The sequence below is a fragment of the Phaethon aethereus genome, assembly GCF_964289735.1.
Source record: "Phaethon aethereus genome assembly, chromosome: 25".
In the NCBI taxonomy this organism is placed as follows: Eukaryota; Metazoa; Chordata; class Aves; order Phaethontiformes; family Phaethontidae; genus Phaethon; species Phaethon aethereus.
The window spans coordinates 5,776,752-5,796,333 of NC_138601.1; the positions used below are offsets into that span (position 1 = coordinate 5,776,752).

Sequence of the window (19,582 nt, forward strand, 5' to 3'; positions counted from 1 at the left end):
GTCCCAGCACCAGCTCCGGCTGACGGACCCGTCCTTCCCCCCCAGGCTACCAGCAGCAGCAGCCGTCGTCTCAGTCCTACGGCTACAAGGAGCCCGCGGCACCAGCCTCTACGCAGCGCAACGCGCCTTCGGGAGGGGGGGTGAGTACGGCTCCCAGCGCCCCGACGCCAGCCCCCCGACTTCCACCCCCTGAGGGTCAGGGCTTGCTCCCCACCCCCGTGCAGGGGAAGAGCGGTTTCGAAGGGCTGGTGGGCGTAGTGCTGGGTGCCTGGTTTCTGCTTGCCGCAGCTATCGCTGGCGCCAGCACCTCTGTGTCGGGTGAAAACCTCCCGGATCCGGCGTGGCTCTTGCGTGGGGCTCCGTGGGGCTGCTTGCCCCGGGACTCCCCCCCGGGCGGCCGCTCTGCCCGTCTGGGGCAGGCCCCGGGGAGGGTCTGTGACCGCCCACCCCTCTCTCCCCACAGAAGCGTTTCCGCGCCGTCTACGATTACAACGCGGCTGACGAAGATGAGGTCTCCTTCCAGGACGGCGACACCATCATCAACGTGCAGCAGATCGACGACGGGTGGATGTACGGCACGGTGGAGCGCACGGGCGACACGGGCATGCTCCCCGCCAACTACGTGGAGGCCATCTGAGCCGCGGGAGGGGATGGGGCACGTGGCTGACAGCCGAGCCCCCCGCCCGCGCCGGCCCGCGTGCGTGCGCGTCTCTCTGCCCCAGCATCCCTTACCCCGTGTGCTCTGGCGGCGCCCGCCGGCGCCGCATCCTGACGTGTCGGTTACTCTGTGTTTCTGCAGCCGCCTCCGGTTTCTCGCGCCAGTTTAGCTTTGTTCTAGCTCTGTCAGGACTGGGGGAGTGTCTGCGAGGGGATGGTGGGGGCTCGAGAGAGCAAACCGCCACAGCTTTCCTTCCCCTTCGCTCTCCCTCCCCTCCAGCCCTCCCGGGCGCTCCGGCGTTTCCTGGCTGGGGAAGCAGCCGTTGGTGGGAGCCCAGCGAAGGGAGGAGGAGACCATCCGTTAGGACCAAATTCCCCCTGCTCTGGCAGGGATGGGCAGAGGGCAGCGCTGCCTGCGGGGACGAGGTGAGGGCTGCTCGTCCCGAGGGCTGCCCTGGGCTGCCGGGACGGATGGGCTGGCAGCCCCCACCCTGCGCCGCTCTGCCTCGGCCCGTTGCTTCTCCCGGCTCCTCTGTGCAGTGTTTCTGTTCAGTCTTCGCTCCCTTCAGTCCTCAAAACAGAAAAACATTCGCCGATAAAATCTTAATCAAAATCTTTCTTCCTCCTTGGGCTTCAGAGCGGCTGCTCTGGACAGCCCTGGAAGCGGCTCTTGCTGCATCTGCCTCGGGCTCTGGCTGCCTTGTTCCGCCTGCCCCGGCCCGCCGGGGCTGTGCCGCCGTGGCCTCGCCTCGCCCGGAGGCTGCTGCTCCCACTCCAGGGCTGGAGACGGCCGGGCCGCGCGCGGGCGCGAGCGCTGCGACACCGAGACCTCACCTTCCCCCTGCAGCTCTGGCTCGCGCTTGTTGGGCCGGGGTCTGGGGGTCCCCTGCGCCCCGCGTGCCGGGGCAGCCTCTTCCTCAGAGCAGCGGCTGCTCCCCAGATTCACCCGGGATCTTCCTGCTTTTCTCTTGCTGCTGCCGGGCTTTGGGGACCCTCCTGAGCCCTTCACCCACTGTGTAGGTGGTCTGGGGAGCCGGCAGGATCAGCCCCCATCCCTGTGCCTCTTCCGAGCCGCGTGTGAAAGATCCTCCCCCTCTGCCACCACGCTGGGGACCATCGCGGGTGACTGTCCCCTCCGGCAGCTCCGTCTCGAGTGGCAGAGGCTGGGGTTGGCTCCCTGAGCCACGCTGCGCCTCTCGGGGGTCCCCAGCAGCGGCGGCTTTTGGGGCCGCTGCTGCCTTGGGATCACGTCACGGACCAAAATCTCAAAGCACATCCCTGCCCCCTTCTCTTTCGGGCTCCGAAGGTCCTGGAGCTGGACGGGGCAGGTATAACTGGAAGCCTGTGCGTGGGGAGGGCAGGAGCGGGGTGCTCCTCTCCCGGCCCAGAAAAGCCGAATATCGGGGCAGTGCTGACGCCTTCGTGCTGCCCCCAGCCCCCCCATGCCCCACGGCCACACACAGCCCCGGCTCAGCCCGGATCGGGCAGCCAGAGGCGACCGTCCCCTTGCCGGGCTGCTCGGGGCTTCGGCTGTGCCGCACCATGGGGCCAGGATGCTTCCCAGGGGAAGCCGCCACCTTTGCTATTCCCAAAGGAAAAGAGGGAATCTTAGGGACCAAAGCGGCCGAGTCGAGACGTTCCTTGGCTCTCCTCGGGGACACGTCCTTGGGCATGGCCTCGCGGAGGGGGAGAGGGTCCCACCGCCTTACCCTTGCAGCCCCCTTTCTCAAACGGGGCTGGTTCGTGGTCGGTGCCGGGGTTGGGGCGACCGGAGTGGGGGGCTGCTGGAGCAAACGCGGTCCCGGCAGGGAGGGGGTTCCTGGCAGGGCAGAGCCGGGGAGAGGGGAGGGTTTCGCTCCTGGCTCATTCCCCAACTGGCTGCCACGGGAAGGGGGAGAGTGATGGGGACTCGTGGCACCGTCGTCTCCTTGGGGTGAAAATGGGACCCCCGAAGCAGCCGGCGTGGGCTTTACGGGATGGGAATCCCGGTTGGTGCTAAAACGAGCGAGCACAAGAGCAGGGGAGAGGGGGCAGCCGGGCAGGGGGGCTGGCTGTGTCTCCCTGCTAATCCTCTTCTTAATCACATTCTCGTCTGGGAAGGGGGGGGAGTATCAATGTGAATAAACCGTTTTTTAATGGACCAAATAACACAGGCAATTACGTTTTGGTATACAGACCTTTTTTTAATGCTACCTTGAAACCATTGTCCTAATTCTCCTCTCCCACACCCTGCCCCTTCTCCCCTGCCATGGGAAACAAACCTCTTACTGCTTGATTTCTGCCTTTTCTCTCAACTTATGCACTTTTTTGCCTTTTTTCATAGCTGAAAAGCACCTAAACCTGTATTTAAAATAAATAAATAAATAAAATAGTAAAAAAAAAAAATAAAAGCTCAATTGCTTCTCATCATGTGTAAAATAGACCTCGTTCGTTCCAGCTTCCCCGGTTGTGTCTCAGTGCTGAGCTTAGAACGTGTTTTCTTCCAGATCCGTCGCTTGATTGGGGTTTGTCCTTGTGTACTCCTTCCCGTCGGGTTGAGCACCCACCAATAAAAACCGTTATTTGGCCTTTTTAACCGAACCATCAAATGGAACAAACCAACTGATCCTCTTCCCGGTTTACTCGAATTAAAAATAAAAGTCTAATTTTTACCTGCCGATTGTGCCGGGTGTGATTGCAGTCGCTTTCCTGGCCCTTTTCCCGCTGCCTTGGGACACAGCGGGGATCTCAGGGCTGGGGGAGGCTGCCGGAGCTGGGGTCCTCATCCCTGCCTGGCTCCGCCGGGAGCAAGGAATGCTGGCATCCCTCAGAGCCGGCCTGGGATGTAGCTTCTCGGTTCGTCCCTCGCTATCGGCACGGCTTGAAGCCAAGGGCTGCGTTCGGAGCCCTGCTGCCCCGTGTCTGGCCGATGTGCTGCGGCCACCGGCTACCACGGAGCATCGGGAACAGCGTGGGCCTGGGATCTGCTGGGGTTCGGGTGCCGGTGGCTGCTCCGGAGACCAGACCCACCCAGGGACACGGCCAGCTTTGCTGCGGGCGGCGCAGCACGGGCGCCGCGTCCCGGCTTTGCCCGACCTCTCCGGGAACGCAGGGTCACGAGAGCTGGGTCCTCCTGCCCCCGCCAGCCCTCGTGCCCAGCGAGCGGCCGGCGATGGCTTAGCGCGGCCGCCACGGCCTCTCAAGGTGGGATTTTCAACAGCTACGGTGTTTAGCAGCGGGGAGAAGACAATCTTGAAGGTGTGTTAGAAGGATGTTATTTGCATCAAGAGCACTAGCCAAAAAAAACAAAGCAGAAAGACTCCACGGCTGTTGCTGCTCACTTAAACTCATATTGCTTTAAACTGCTTTTAAACCTGCTTTTAAGCGGGTGTTGGGACACGGAAAGCAAAGGCTGCTGCGGTACCCCAGGAGCACCGGGCCCCGAAAGGCGAGAGGTCAGAGTGGTGCCGGCGGATCGACACGGCTTTGCAGCCTCCAAAGCTCGTTTTTGCCGTTTTCCCCGTAGGATGGGCCCTTTCCCAGCTGCAAACGGGGGCTCGCATCACCGTCAGCACCCCCATAAGCCGGGCAGCGGTTTGGGTGGGAAGAAGCAGGGGTGAAGCAACGCTCCCGCGGGCAGACGGTGCCTCCGGGCGCCGCGCTCGCAGCGCCGGGCCGAGCGAGCGCTCCTCCGCCCGCGCGAGGCCGAAGCCCCGTATGACTGCGGGTGTTTATCCCTTCATTCGCCGTCTGCCTGCTGGAAAGCGGCTCTGTCAGCGCCGGCATCATCTCTCCACCCCGAGCAGAGCCCGCCGTGCTCCGGCGGGGAGGGGAGGACGCAGCGAGCCGCGGGGGCTGGCGAGCCAAGCGGCGGTTCCCTGCCGACAATCCCCTTCCCACGCCGCGGGGAGCCCGGCAGCCCCTGCCCCCGGCTCCTCGCTCGCCATGCTGGATATTTTCATCCTGATGTTTTTTGCCATCATCGGCCTGGTGATCCTCTCCTACATCATTTACATGCTCTAGAGCAAGGCTGGGGGAGATGCAGCTCAGCACCAGCCTCGCGATCGAAGCATCACCCAGGTGAGCCGGCAGCTCCTCACCCCACCAGGCTTTAATTTCTGGGAGGAAACGTGTCCGGGGACGGGGCGGGGGGGATAGGTTTGTTTTTAATGCTGTTGTCTTTGGCTGCTGGTCCCTCCGCCCGGCCGAGGCGGCCGAGCTGACAGCACCGGCGCAGCCGTTTCCTGCCCGGGGCTGGGAGGAGGGCACCGGGGGTTATTTTATAAATCGGGCCACCTCGCCCGCCGAAACGCGCACCGGCTATTGCGCGGCTGCCGGGTCCTCCCTGCTGGGTTTATCGGCCCCTTCCCCTTCGGAAAAGCTGCTCTCTGCCTTTTGTGGTGCTGCAGCGTGAACTTGCGGCTTTTGTTCCCACGAGGGAGAGAAATAAAACCGCTTCGGGGAGAAGCAAGAAGGGATCCCGGTTGCATCAGTTTAAAGGAGGAAAAGGGGGGAGGGGGGGTGGGGGGGTGTCTCGGTGCCTCTGCCCCGCCCCGTGCGGGGCGAAGCGGGGGTTGCTGCCACCGCCCGCGCTCGCACACGCTGCCCGACCCTCCCTTCCCCAGCGCGGGGGCTCCCGCGGCTCTCGGGCCCGGCTCAGACAAGCATCTTCTTTCTCTTCCCCAGCCGCCCGGCCCGTCTCCCCCGGAGCCTTCTGGAAACGCGTTAACCCTCTGCGAGCAAGCGAATGCCCACGGCGGAGCGAGGAGCCACGCGGGGCGGCGGGGGCTGAGCCGGCGCGGCCGAGCGGGGCGAAGGGGGGAAACGGGGCGGCGGGGGCGAGGGCTGCGAGGTGACGCCCGGCTGCCGCGACGTGGGTTGTTCCCCGTGACGCATCTGACGTCCCGGGGGACGCGAAGGGTCCTGCCCGCCCCCCCCCGTGGCTTAACCCCTTGGGACGAGCGCTTCCGAGGGCGAGTGCTTGGGTTTAATTTTAGAAAAGCGCTTATATTTTTAATGAAATATGTTCAAGGAAATGAAATAAAGAGGAATGACCCAGGAGGGCGAGCACGTCTGCTGGTGGTGACTGCGGAAACGCGTCCCCGTGCAGTGGCTGCAGGGCTGGGGCACACACGGCTGCGGGAGCAAACCCCACTTCTGCGGAGAGACGCGCGGCACCCTGCGAGCCCCGAGGAGGACGAGACGCTGGCAAACCGTGCCGAGACACCTCTCTGTCCCCTGGCATGAGGGGCAGCTGCCTTGGAGGGGTCCCCGACCCAGGCCCAGAGGGATCCCCGGTCCAGGCGCTGTGGGGTCCGAACCGGGCTCTCCCAAGCTTGGAGGGTGCCTGAGCACCCTCAGGTGTCCTCTCTGGTGTTCAGGGAAGCTCCGGGAGGTCTCAGTTCATCTAGGCATAGAAAAAGGAACATTTTTAATATGATGGAAATTTCTGTGGGATGGAAAGAACGTTTCAGAGCTTAATTTCTCCTAGCTTGGAGAGGTCTGGGAAGGTGTTTGGGGCATCAGGAGAATTTTTCCTGTCCTTTTATGAAGCCCTGCATCGATCCCTGCTCTTACACCATCCATCACATGCAATGCTGTTTTCAGCCTGAAGGTTTCATCCTCCTGGAAGACAAAATTTTCATATGCTTGGTGTCTTCCAGGGTTTTGGGTTTTTTTTCAGTAAGCACTAAACACCTGAAATATCTGTAACAGGAAAAACAGCTCACGCCCCATGAGTGAACCACGGCACCGTCGCCCAAGTGGGTGCGAGAGAACAGGCTGCAGGGAGAGCAGGGGCTGCGCAGGCACTGCCGGGGTACGCTGGACTTGGTCGATAAGGCTTTCAGATCGCATTTCCAGAAAGAAGAGGGATTTCAGAGTCTGGGAATGCTGGATGCGGTTAGTGTTGCCAGCTGAAAACTCGACACTGCAATTTCCTGTTAGCAAAACTCCTGAGAGAAACACAAAGTTGGTGACTTTGCTGCCGAGCGTGTTCTCAGCGCACCGGCCTCAGTCCGAGCACCCCGGGGCGGTCCCTCTCCGCTGAGCCTGGAGATGCGGGAAAGGCTTCTCCTCGCTCCACCACCAAATATAGTCGAAAATCAGAAGCTTGAAATATTCTGGGTGGAATTTCTTCAAGCATAAGTCATGTTCTCAATAGCCTCCGCTTTGTGAGTCTGTATCTGATGTCAACATCTGCAGTGATTAAGAGAGAGTGAGTAACGAGGAATGCATGGAATGGAAACTCAGCTGAGTGTGAAACCAGGAACAATAATTCTCTCTTACTCCGAAGGCTCCTCTCCCCCCGGACGGCCTTACGAACCCGCCAGCTACGCGTAACAACCCCTTCCTCCACGCCCCAAACCGGCCAGCTCCGCGCTGGAAGGTGAAGCGACCCAGCCCAGCAGCTGGGGACTGTGGCGGGACTGAAGCCGCCAGGCAGGAGAGGTGCTTGCGGACAGACGAACGGCCGCGGCGGACAGGGACAGACAAACGGCCGTGGCGGACAGGGACAGCTCTTCAGCAGATGGGATAGCTGCTCCGCAGCTCACATCGCAGTCAGGGTGCAGCCCTGCTCCGAAAAGAGCTACGCTGGCACGGGGGGGATTCTGCTTCTCATCCTGGGAGGGTTCTATCAACTCCCCCCGGCAACAGTTAAAATTTGGCAGCAGGAGAAAAAGCACCGTTTTCCCAAGCATCGCTGTCCCAGCTTCTCTGGCGCACGGTGCTGCCCGGGAGCTCCCCGCCTGGACGCCGTTAGCCCAGCGGTGTTTAATTGCGAGAGCCGATCAGACGGCGATACTGGAAAACGAGGCTGCAAGGCTGGTGTCATTTTCCGGTTCAAACAAAGCCGGTTTGGGAAGTACCGCTTCGGCGGGTTTGAGCTTTGATCCTTTGGGGAGGAAAGCCCTCGTCTGGTGGAAACGCAGGCGTAGGTACGAACGCTGCAAAAACTAACGCCAAACACTAGCTGAGCTATTGTACGTGTAAGGAAAAGAGCAGTTAATCATAATTAATAATAATTAATAATAATAATTAGTAATGCCATCAATATTTCACACTTGGCGGCCGCATAAACTTGCATTCGTGGAGGATCTGCTGCGAGAACCCACTAGCGCCGGCAGAGCCGACATTTCATCTTCGTCGGCTGCTGCCAGTGAATCAAAGCACTTACTTTTCCTGTGCCGCCGCGCTGCCGTAATGGCATCCCTTGTGACGGGCTGTAATTTATTGCCGCTGTGTCCTCGGTCCCTCCCCAAGGCGAAGCGGCGTCACCGCACCAGAAATACAACGGGCGGAGAAGATGAGGCGGTTCAGGACGCCGTTACCCTGAATTCCAGCTATTGAGGTTATTTACTGGTAGCGGCTCCTGCGTGTGAAGGGAGGGAGGGTAACGCTCTGGGCCGCATCTCCCTGTCACTGCGCGCACTGCAAGTCTGTTTTCTCCTCACATTTTGAGTTCTTTTGGATCAGTTTGGAGACATTCAGTTCACTGACTAGGTATGAGACGAAGAGTCTCGCATTTTGCTTACTTCAGAAATAATACGTAGCTGCAGCACAGTTGCAGTATTGCAACGTGCTCTTAAACATAACCTTCAAACAGCGAGAAAAAAGGGATGTTAGGAGCAATCGCTAGCAGACGCTCCTCTCGGGGAAGGTTTCACCTCTGCCATCTACCGGCACGCTGCAAAGATCCTCAGCAAATTTAGTTCCCATATCCACTCTTTAATGCAGTCAAATCCTGCCTGTAATTGTATATTCAACAAATGTCGCAAGAATTTTTAATGTGCAAACTTCCAAGCAAGTCGTTAGAGGTTAGAGCGGTTGTCAGCTCATTATTACTGCTGAAATCAAGTGGGTGCAGCTGAGATGAATTGGTACCATTTAGCTGTTTCCTGCAGTTGAAGGCTGGCTTGCAAAGCTAAACACGGGTCCCTGCAGCTAAAATCTGGTTCTGAAGGAACACTAAAATCTTTGGAAAGTGGTTCAGGTGGAGCAGAAGGTTATTTAATAACGTGAAGAAAACGGCCGTGTTGTAAACAATGCACAGTAAAGTAAGTCCTTTTTATTATGCGTTACATATTTTTGTTTTGAAAGCAACATAGCAGAAAATCCAAACCTTCTATAAGTAGCAAACATTTACGTACTTTAATGTAACAGTGATATTAGCCTATGTGCATTGAACGTGCGTCTTCAACGTAGCTAAGTCCTACAAAAGCAAATACACTTTAACAGTTCACTTACTACACTAGGCAGGCAAAGGGATTTGAAGTTTCTTCTGCTTTATGGTTAAAATGCACCTGTAGTTTTTTTTGGGGAAAAAAATTGCCTTGCTTGATCAAAGCAGTTAAACTCCTTTCAGGAATCACCTCTTTCTGCTAAAACCAAATGTACAATCTATGGAGCGCTGCTGTCGCAGAATCTAAGTGTTAGCAAGAGAGACCTTGGCAAACTGCAAAAAAGTAGCTGCGCTTCTCTAATTATGCCTGTCTCTTTCTCCTCCGACTCCCAAGAGAAAACAAAATTAAAAGATCAAAATGTTTTCGGTTCTGAACTAAGATAACATTCTTCAATTTGTGTATGCACATCAAATATGAAAACCATGCTATTTTTTATTGTGTATGCAAACATACACAGTGGGAAAAGAATGCAGTTTATGTTCCCAAACCAGAGGCCCCCAGCCTGCTTCCTCAGTGCGTCTTAACACAGCCTCAGAGGAGCGAAACGCCCAGAACTCCGCTGCGTATGCTCAGAGGTCCCCAGTAGTTCCATGAGCTCATTCAGCTGCGCTGACACGTATGTCACTAGCTGCTCCAGCTCTTACTGGAATGGACCTTTAAGAAATAATTGGTCACTGCTTTGCAAATGTTTAAAAAAAATTAGAAAAATCCAGCAGGAGCAGAGCAAGAGTCTGTAAAGTTCAGAGCGTTAAATGGTGTTGCTGTTGCTTCTCATGGTCAGGTACAGAATTTCTTTATGGAAGTTCGCTTGTGCATTTACAAGGTGAAACAAATTCAAGAAGCTGCTGTCCTCTTCATCGCGATCCCCTACCAGGGCAAAGAAAAACATTTAAAAACGGTTAGTGAAACAAAATTACTTCTTTGAACATAAATCTTACTCATTCAGTGTTTTCAGCAGCCTCCACTTAGATTTATGAGGCATCAGCTACGGCACCTGATGGCAGGACAGCTGTGAGAGAACACAGGAGACTCTCTCCAAAATTCCTTTACCAGCTTGTCTGAAGATGGACAAGAACAATTGTGCGTTAAGGCAAAAATCTGGCCAACTGAGCAGGCTGTTCATCTTTACAGCTTGCCATCATAATCAGTCTTGAGGTTTTATCAGGGCTGACAAGCTGTGGACAGGGAGCAACTGCAGCCTGTTGAGGTGAAGAGGCTGGCTGGCAGCTGCTCGGAGCCTGTGCTCGGGCGCAGCCCAAAAGGACCTCAGGCCTAATACTCTGGGGGGATGTATTTTAAAAGACTGTTGCTTTCACCATCTGCGGCACTGGGAATCTCTTGGACAAAAGAGATCGGTTAAATAAATGTCTCTCCCAACTGTGACATTTGATTATTTTATGTTAGCAAAAGCTTCAGGCACTCCAGTGGTGCTCTGCCTGATGAGGGAGGGCAGGAGGACAGGCTGCGATGCCACACTAACTGTGTTGCTCGATGTCTTGCTCAGTGCTAGCTCCTGATTAAAGTGCTCGTCCTGACCCGCAGGCTTACCGGACAGTACTGCCTGTAGCATGTCCATGACCATGTGAGCAAAGGCGTTCTCCACACACTGCAGAAAGTTGTTTCTCTCCCCTGGAGTGCTGAAAACTTTGCAGACCTTCTGCATCATTTTTACTGCCCAGTCCATGCAGTACAGGTCCTTCTCGCAGACCTGACGTGCACAGGGAATATTAGAAATACGCCTTTTATGATGAGTACAACACTATAAAAGGCAAGATTAAATCTTAGAATTAACTATTGATTCTAACGGATTGGTTGCAGCCGATTATTTTCTGAGCTGGAAACTTAGGGTTTGTTAGGAGGTCATAGAGGTTGTTCTTATTGTTGGCATGCTAACGGAGGAACTTCTCAACGTTTTGTTAGCGGTACCTCTCCTCAAGGATAGGCTTGCTACCTTGCAGAGGTGTGCTGGACAGGGCCCAGAGGGTGGAAGAGTACCAAGTCTCTTGCTGGACTTACTCCGGATTTGTAGGAGTAGATGGGGAAACAGCTTTCAGGTCCGGGAAAGCAAATCGGGGGGTAAAGAGACAAAAGGCCCGAGCCTGCTCTGTTCAGGAGCACTCACCAAAGCCAGGAAGACCATGAGTCTGGCTAACTCGCCGGCTCTTCCGTTCACAGCTTTGCTGGCCATGAAAGTGAAGCAGATGTTGTTTCCACTCAGAATAAGAAGTCGAGCATTGTTCTCCATAAGCCACTCCCGGGGAACAACTTCGTAATAAAACAGAGAATTTTAGTGATCTTTGAACAAAAAAAAAAGGAGTGCCACAAAAACTATTCTGGGAAATGTGAATTTATGAATTGTTGGCTTTGAGAGCTAACCAGAATTTGTGAGGGGATACCCTCTGGAATACAATTGCAGCAATTTAGTCATATAAGCAATTCCTACCGGCAATACAGTTAGAGCTCTTCACGATAGCTTCCATGATATAATCTCACCCAAAACTAACTTTCAATGTAGCCGTTAACATTGTTCAGTAGAATTTTTGGCTTGAACAAACATGTTTTCAGTTTACACAGCTTGGGCAATGTTTCCTTAATAATGGCTAGACAAGACTTGAATTTTAACTGCATGGATTCTTAAAATATTTCACAATGGGGAAAGACAGCCTGAATTTGTAAGCGGTGCTGGGTTTCTCTCATCCCCAGCTACGGCCTGGCTTCCAAGTGTAATGATTTTTCCAGTTACACCACAGCTACTGTAAGGAATATTGCAGTCAGTTCCCCAAGGCACCTCTGTGTCTGAAACACACTTATTGCTAGATTTGGAGGACATGAGCATATAATCCTACGGATTAACGATAAAGGCAAAAACACACCTGACAGCTCATCCACAAGACTGATAACATCATCTGCTGTCCATTCTCTAGCTTCTGTATCATACAGCAGTTTAATTGCATCTGCTAAACCTTTCAGACTGGTCTCATCTGTTGGTCCTTCTATCATTTTCTGCCAAACCACATGTCCTGAGCAATATATTAATCACAACTGCTATTAAGTGACAAAGTAATTTTTTTTCAGACAAGAAAGGTGTTAAACTGTGCCTTACAGCCGTCAGAGGAGGGGAATTCAGGTAACAGAACTCAGTCTTTGTGACAGTGAGATTTTTTCCATCTGTCATTCTAGTAGGGACAGCGATAGTTGCAGCATGAATCGAAGAGCAATTTAAAGAAACCCAGGTCTAATAATTAAATAAGAAAGCATGTTTTTCTGCAACAGATGCTTCTTTGAGGTGCATCTGAGCTAACTCTACCCTAAGCAGGGGAGAATAGAGGAACAGAGGTGCAATTTCTTCACCTGAATTGTAACTTTTTAGCATATATGTATGTATAAATATATATATGTACATATATCACTTGTGTATTTTATGTATGTTAGTGAGATCTGGTTAAGCAGAACAATTTTTTTCTAGGCTATTCTACGATTACATTTTGTTTGCATGAAGCTTGGCTTTCAGAAATGCTGCATCCTGCAAGGTAATCTCATTCTCAGGGAACAAACTTTGAAAATTAACCCCCCAGACTACTCACCATCAAGAGAGGACACTGGCCCAAAGATGATATACAGCAGGCGAGCTTGATTGACCATGGGCCACGGCTTTAAAATACGAGTCAACCAAAACGCAGAATCACTTCGATGAATCCAGTGGTTCAACAAGACGCTACGGCAGTATAACCTTATCCGCAGCTCTAGCTTTCGGGCACTTCCTGGGGGTAAAAGAATGTAGAGGTTATAAAGCCATTAAACCTTGCACAATACAGATTATCACCTGCTATTTTATAGGAAGAGAAAGAAGGGTTTTCTTCAAGCTGCCCAAGAACATCTAGGGGGATTTAATTAAATTCTCAGCTGCTACTTCCTGAATTTGGCTCTTTTGGATACATTGCGCTAATTGAGGCTGTAGAATCTACTTACACACCCTCTGGTACCTTTCTGCAGCAGCTCATGCATGTTTTCAAGGGCTCTCAGCTGTTTTTTGGTTACTCTGATCTTTTCTCTGAGGGCATCAGTAAGTGGAAATAGGAGGAAGTGTGTGTATGGCTGTGTATAAAGTGTTCCACAGAAATACCCAGTTCTGTGCAGGGTAACATGAGAATTTCTTGAGAGGCATGTGCCACGTCAGTGTTGTGTTCCAGAAATATTAAACCTAACTTTTTACTGCGTAACTTTATTTCTATGTTGGTTCCTTTCCCATTGATTTCACTGGCATTGGTGTACAGTAGGAAACATTCAAGTCCATGTTACTGTTTACGTATATACATAACTTATGCATTGGCTTGATAATGGAATTATTAAAAAAAACCCTAAACACCTCTCAAGACAACTCTCTTCACTACAGCATATGCGTCAAAGACAAAAGCACTTTGCTCTTCCTTCAGTGAAGAAAAATAGCTGTATCTATCTATACGAAGGCCAAGTATTTGCTCTAGAATGCCCACTTTCTGCATAAAACTGGAGCTAACAGAATGTACATGAGAGTCAGGAAAGGACTGGTGCTACAAGGCTTAGTTGAGGCAAAACATTCTCCATCCTAGCCACATTTTGTTTGCAGTAATCAAGATGCGTTTTCTGTCTTCTCCATGACAGCGCATTTTGATTTTGTAGGACTTTTGTCTGCTTTGACAATTACCCGGTTTGCTGCTGACAACTGTCTGTACTTTACGGGGTAAATTGCTCAGCTCGCAGAGGAAGTTAAAAACCCGGTGACACTCTAGTTCATCCCAGCCTGCTGTTAGGATCTGAAGATTACAAAAGAAAGGGGGGTAAAAATAAATAGATTGAGCCATGGATTTAGATCACAATGACATTTCTCATATTAGATAAATACAGTCTGTCCTGCCATTTATCAGAAGAACAGAGAGGGAAGGTGTCATACCTGGAGTGTGGTGCCTGCACGGCATCTCCTTGATGAGTGTAGGGAAACCATTATCTGCTACAGAGGTGCTGTACATTATGGCAGAGGTTGTACCTAAGCTTAATGCAGCCCAGAATCAGAAGCTGCTAATGGCGTTCCACATTCAGGGCCAAGATCTTATTTTTCAACCTTATGTGGAAAAGTACACAAAGGTATTTGCTACAAAGACAAATGTCCCAGCAGAAGTAACTATCTGTAACTCTTAACGATGGAAAGATAGTCACTGTTTTTTGCATTATCAAATCCTTTAATGCTGCATGCATATACAGCAGCCACATGCACAAGTTTCTAAGACTTAAATGCATTTAAAATGTGCTCAAAATGCCTGTTCCTCTAAAAGAGAATTCGTTTCTGTGTTTTTTTTAAACAAAGTTACTCTCCAGTAAAGCCTCCATTATGGCAATTCTAAGACTTCACAGTCAAACACCTCAAGTAGTGTTAAAAAGGTCCTACCCTTAATGTTTTACTGCTTATTTGCAATCACAGTAGTCATTACAGTAAATAAGCTGTGGATTGCTGAACTAATTCATTTGACACTGATTTTTTTTTAATTAATTTTAAGCTATCACAAGCTAACAAAAATATTTCTAGCATATGATGTGTATAGCGATTTACTTTTAAGCTAAACCATCTCTGTTCTTGATTTGTGAATTTGAAGCTGTGTAATAAAATGCTTCCTTTCTCCCATGTCTTCTTAGATAATAAATCACTAATCAAAATCCAGACTGGTTGATAGTGAAATGCAGACCAAGGAATCCTCAAGAGTCAAATTGGCAACTTTAACAACCAGAAAGGAAATTCAGAGAACTGTGTGAATAAATACTTCCCCCCCACACACCCCAAGGCTCAAAACTGTCTTATACTTCTAAATATCTTACAAAAGCACAGATTAATTTAGGAAACTACCTTAATTTTCTTTTGTATTTGTGATACTTGCCTTCTCTCCATAAAGGTACTGTACCTGTAAAAATACCCCATAGCACTGTAATCCCAAACAATGCAAAGGACTTGGGCAACCATTAAGTTTGAAACAGGAAACCTGCAAGTGCAAAACACCAGTAATTTATCTTAACTGACCATATGCTAATTCCTGTGATTGAAAATTCCCTGTACTACTTGTGTACATCAACACTGATCAGAAAGATTCCCTTCCCTTCCTGTATAAGGAAACAAGTTATAGTACCTATGTTATGGCTTAGCATTACGTTCAAAACTCTGGTCAAATAGGTGTGCAAAAGGCCTCTAAGAAGAGCAACCCTGTTTTCAGGAGAGTAAAATTTCTATGAAGAGTTGTGCTCTTCCACTGCAAAATTTCTAGTAGTCCACAAACTGAAGAAAAGTTGAAAACCGCTGATTTTGGAATATGAAATCTCAGTAGAACAGCCTTGTGGTCAATATTCTGACTTAGGCTTTTCTATTACTAGTAAAAAGAGACTGATTTCAAATCAATGCATTCATTACCCTGCAGTAATAAACTCCAGCAAAGGGACAGTAAAGGGCATAAGTTCACTGACGACTGCCTTTAGAAATAGTATTCTAAGTGCAAGGAACGATTCGAAACACTAGTGAAAGGAATATGAACTTACTTCTGAGAGAATCTTGTGTATATATTTTAGCCTGTCTTTTGTAGGCAATAGAAGTGTGCATCTTTTAAGCAACAATCCTGTGAGCGAAAGGAATACATACATGAGTACACATACATGGCACATGGATCGCTGAATTAGCTTAACCATTCACATCACCTGCACGCACACACTAGTGAGAAAAAGCTGCCACTGCCAAGCAAAAAGAGCAGCACAAACCAGTAACCTGTGCTTTGGAGAAAGGGTACATCTTTCACCAAAGATTGGCAGTGGGGACACCTTCTACTAAAGAAAAGTTGTCAGGGAGTATGTAGACTTCCTATGCCATAGCTTGTTTTTTGTGTCGTTTTAAAGTCTCTGGTAGTCACAGTTGAAGCCCTATTAAAATTACCATATTGGTTTTAGAATTGCAGCTGTTAAAAATATTGAAAATAAATGTTACTTGTTGCACCTCTTTTAGCAGTACCCTGGGGAATGTTGGTTTTTTCCCCTTACATCATGGAAAGCCAATCTTCCAAACTTTTTTCAGGATAGCCACATGCTCTAAAAAGAAAATATTCTAAACTGTGTTAATGTAAAACATAGCTAAGAGGTAAAATTATTTTCCTATACAGGACTGAAATGGTATGTGTTTAGGATATCAAAGTCTGGAGTCCATTATAGCGTGGAACAGCTGTTTGTTAAGCAGCATTTTTTTCTACAGTACTGATGGAAAAAGGGTTAACAGCTTACGCTTCAAAAACTTCTACCAAAATAAAATATATATCTATATCTTGTTTGTGAACTAATCAAGAAATCCACAGAAAAGCATGTACTCCTCGGGGGGGCGGGGGTGAACCCAAACTTCTTTTTTTCTGAATTGTCAATCTCCCCAAAAATACGTAACTTCTCCAATGTCAACAAGTATTTTATGCATTTACTGTGGTGCTAAATTGACTCTCTCCTCATTTAGAAGTGTGTTAGCATTCCTACATGACAGGCATAATTTATTCATCAGCCTAAGACATGGTCCAAAGCTCAGTCAAGTCAATTTTCTATTGACTAGATTCGACTTTGCAGAGAACTCCCTGCAGAACAGACGAAACCCTTAAGACAGCGTAGCTGCAACTCCGAAGACAGCCATCAGCGTGGGGAGAAATTACGGTGAGTAAAAGGGGTTAAGCAAAAGGTACCGCTCCCGCTTGTGGATAGCGAAACCCGCCCTGTGCGGAAGGACAGTGCCACCATCATTTATAACTCAAGTCTGTTTTAAACAATGACTGAAATTCTGACCCCATTACCAGTACTGGAAGATTTTACCCTGGACTTGAGTGGAGCCAGACCCCTCTGAGTTTAAGTGAGATTTATGTAATGTGTAGACCCTGTTCAGGCTCTCTGAACAGGGATGAATTTTTCCCATTGAGTCCAGCCTTTCCTGCTGTAAAGTAAATATTGATTTTGCAACTGACTTCTTAGCAAAAACGTTCTCTTGAGCCTTCCACTGATGACACAGATATTGCCTGTGACCTTTATATTTTGAATATGTCATGTTTTTACTACTAGGCCTACCATAGCAATGGGTTCACACTTCCATTTAACTAACAAGTTGCCATTTTGTATGTGGTTACTACAAAGCCCAAACTAATTTTGATTTTTTTTTTTTTTAAAGAGTTGTATCGTTTCAGGCTTCATTTTAAAAATAAAACGCTAAGATTATTTTAAGATACCTCAAAACCTACATGAATTTCTTACAATAAGAGGTCTTTGGTCTAGATTACTTTAACAGCATTCCTTTACCTTGTGTATGCCTCTATTTAATGTCTTAAGTTCAAACCATACTTATAATTCTGCATCTAACCATGGCATCATTTTATTTCTCTGTCAAATAAACAATGTTTTATTTCATCAGATAGGTAACAGTAAATAGATATGGATCAAATTATGTTTTAATTTAATTTGTTTCCCTGATAGAATGTTTTAGAATGAATTAGAATTGATGTGTTTTAAAATCAGAAGAAAAGTGAAAAAGCCAGCAATTTTGAATTTGAGGCTGTACAGCACTCCTCGTTACCACTGAACCCCTGTTATTTTGATTTAGATTTCTATTACGCTGTGCCAAAAGAGGTCTGAGCAGCTGAAAGAAAGAATGAGTGAATCTTTTCAGCCAGCAAGGGTTTGGTTAGCATACAGTATAGCATGACAGCAAAAGTGCAGACATTTTCACATTGCCCTTAAGCTAAGAGTGCGAGGAAAACGCGTTCTTCGTGCCCATTTAATAGAAAGCTGCCAAGGAGAATGCTAGTCACTGACAACTGTGATAACATTTTTGTGATGAGCATACTTCTTTTCTGAGAAGCGGAATGTGATCTGCAACCCATCTCAAGTAGACTACCAAGCAGGCTTTCCGATGGCAACTGTTGTTGGTCACTTTAGAATTAGGCTGGGCTTAAGTACTGCGGCTGCATTTCCCAGACTGAGGAATGCGAGTTCCTCCAAAGTGATACATGAAGGCAGGCTGCACAGCGAAAATTCCTTCAGCTAGTGTGGGGCCTGGGAGTCTTGGTTTCTGCTGCAGTTTCCAGTGGTGGTGTCCAAACAAACTAAATTTGGAAACACCTACTACTGAGAACTGATCCTCTGCCCAACCCCTGCTTCCCATTTAATAGGAAAAAATAAACATAGAGGAGGCAGAACATACATTATTTTTTCCATAACTAAGAGGTTTTGGAATAATTTCAGGTAATTCCTCCCACCTCCCCCTGCCAGTTAATGGTATTTGAGTGGGCTATTTGGCATGGGGAGGAACTTCGCTTTCAGAGGGAGCTGCACAGATGCTTTGAGCCATATCCTCAGCATTTTACCGATCACCGCATGTAACAGAAGAAACCTTTTAACCCAGTTTGGTTCTCCTCTAATTGTTACCATTTGCATTAAAGGATCACCTAGAGATTTGTAGTGCTCTAAAATATAGGATCCTTCTGTCTTGCCAGGTAGCTCAAGGTTATGAAAATCTTGCAATAAAAGCCTTCGGTTTCCTGATGGGGTTGAGATGTAATTAATAAGGCGGTTGCTGATGGTTTTCGACACCATGCTCAGCATGCTGATATCCTTCACTGAAAAAGCAGAACCCAGCATACTTGTTACCACAAGTAAAATGCTGATCACTAGTCAATATCTTTATCTGACTTCAAAAATAGGCCAAGAAATAAGATTTAGAAATAAAACAAAATTTAATTACTGTTTATCTTCTTTGCCAACAAACTGTAATAATTGGAAACGGATGGATCTAAGGAATACTTTTCACACATAATAGGCAAAAACCACTTCAAATAGTTGGCAATTATAATTTAAATTTTGGTCATTTGGTTCTTCATATGTAAAAGCTGAAAATTCAGAGAATAAGTCACATAACATGACTTCAACTAGCTAAAAGGTAAAACACTTTAAATAATAATGGCTTTTTCTAAATGGAAAACTTTTGTCATAATTTTCAGATATTGGCAGTAATACCTTTCTTATTAGATTCTTACCTGAAAGATAATTCAAGACCATTTGAAAGATCTCTAATGGAAGTGTTTTAAAATATCCAAGTGTTGACAGAGATTGGGAATCAGTGTCCAAGATGTTGCAGCACTGTCTGGAGCGACGGTTACTGCGTCTGTATTTCTGGTTAGGAACTGAGCTAGTCCCTGCAGTGGACGTCATTGTTCTGTTAGTCCCATACACTTAACCTGGAGGAAAAATATGAAAGTCCTATTTTCAGAGGAGGAAAATACTATACCTAAAACTAGGCTACGAGGAAATCACTCCATGGTAGACACAGCGATGGAGTGTGAAAATCTTGTCATATGTATGGGATAAATTCTTGTTTGTATTTAATGCAATGACATGAAAATTATTTAGTAAGTCACTAATTCCACGTCTCAGAGAATGGAGTACTCAGCTGATCTTAGAGGAGGAAAAGATAAAAGCACTGGGGGACATAATATGAGTGGGACATCAGAAAGTTAGGAAAAGAGTTCTGAAAGGAAACTCTTGAGGAAGCATATACGATGGTACAAGCTACAGTAATTAACAACATACTTCTACTTTGTTACACTAATTATCCAACAGAATATGAAAAAGTTATAGGGATGTTATTGAAATGATTGTCAGGTTACTTGATTCCTTTAGAGTGATAACTACTTATATGCATGCTTGCATATGACAAAAAAAAAAGATTAAAAGTAACA

At 48.6% G+C, this 19,582-nt stretch overlaps 2 protein-coding genes across 2 annotated transcripts in view; one reads left to right on the forward strand and one right to left on the reverse strand.

Annotated features, from left to right (window-relative positions):
• LASP1 (LIM and SH3 protein 1) overlaps positions 1-751 on the forward strand; it is a gene marked incomplete at its 5' end in the record, with an annotated part of 29,983 nt that extends 29,232 nt beyond the window's left edge. The window contains 2 exons of the mRNA XM_082010479.1: positions 46-140; positions 464-751. Of these exons, the coding sequence (XP_081866605.1) occupies positions 46-140; positions 464-637 (269 nt within the window). The 3' untranslated portion in view covers positions 638-751. The remainder of the gene's footprint in view (positions 1-45; positions 141-463) is intronic.
• Positions 752-9,567: 8,816 nt separating this feature from the next.
• Positions 9,568-19,067, reverse strand: FBXO47 (F-box protein 47; the record flags this gene model as incomplete). Its single annotated transcript, XM_082010749.1, has 10 exons — positions 18,881-19,067; positions 18,293-18,463; positions 15,375-15,451; positions 14,750-14,827; positions 13,504-13,612; positions 12,404-12,580; positions 11,693-11,839; positions 10,942-11,084; positions 10,368-10,527; positions 9,568-9,686 (listed from the first exon to the last, which is right to left on the reverse strand). The coding sequence occupies exons 1-10, from the start codon at positions 19,053-19,055 to the stop codon at positions 9,568-9,570; spliced, it is 1,356 nt and encodes a 451-aa protein (XP_081866875.1). The 5' UTR covers positions 19,056-19,067.
• Positions 19,068-19,582: the final 515 nt, after the last annotated feature.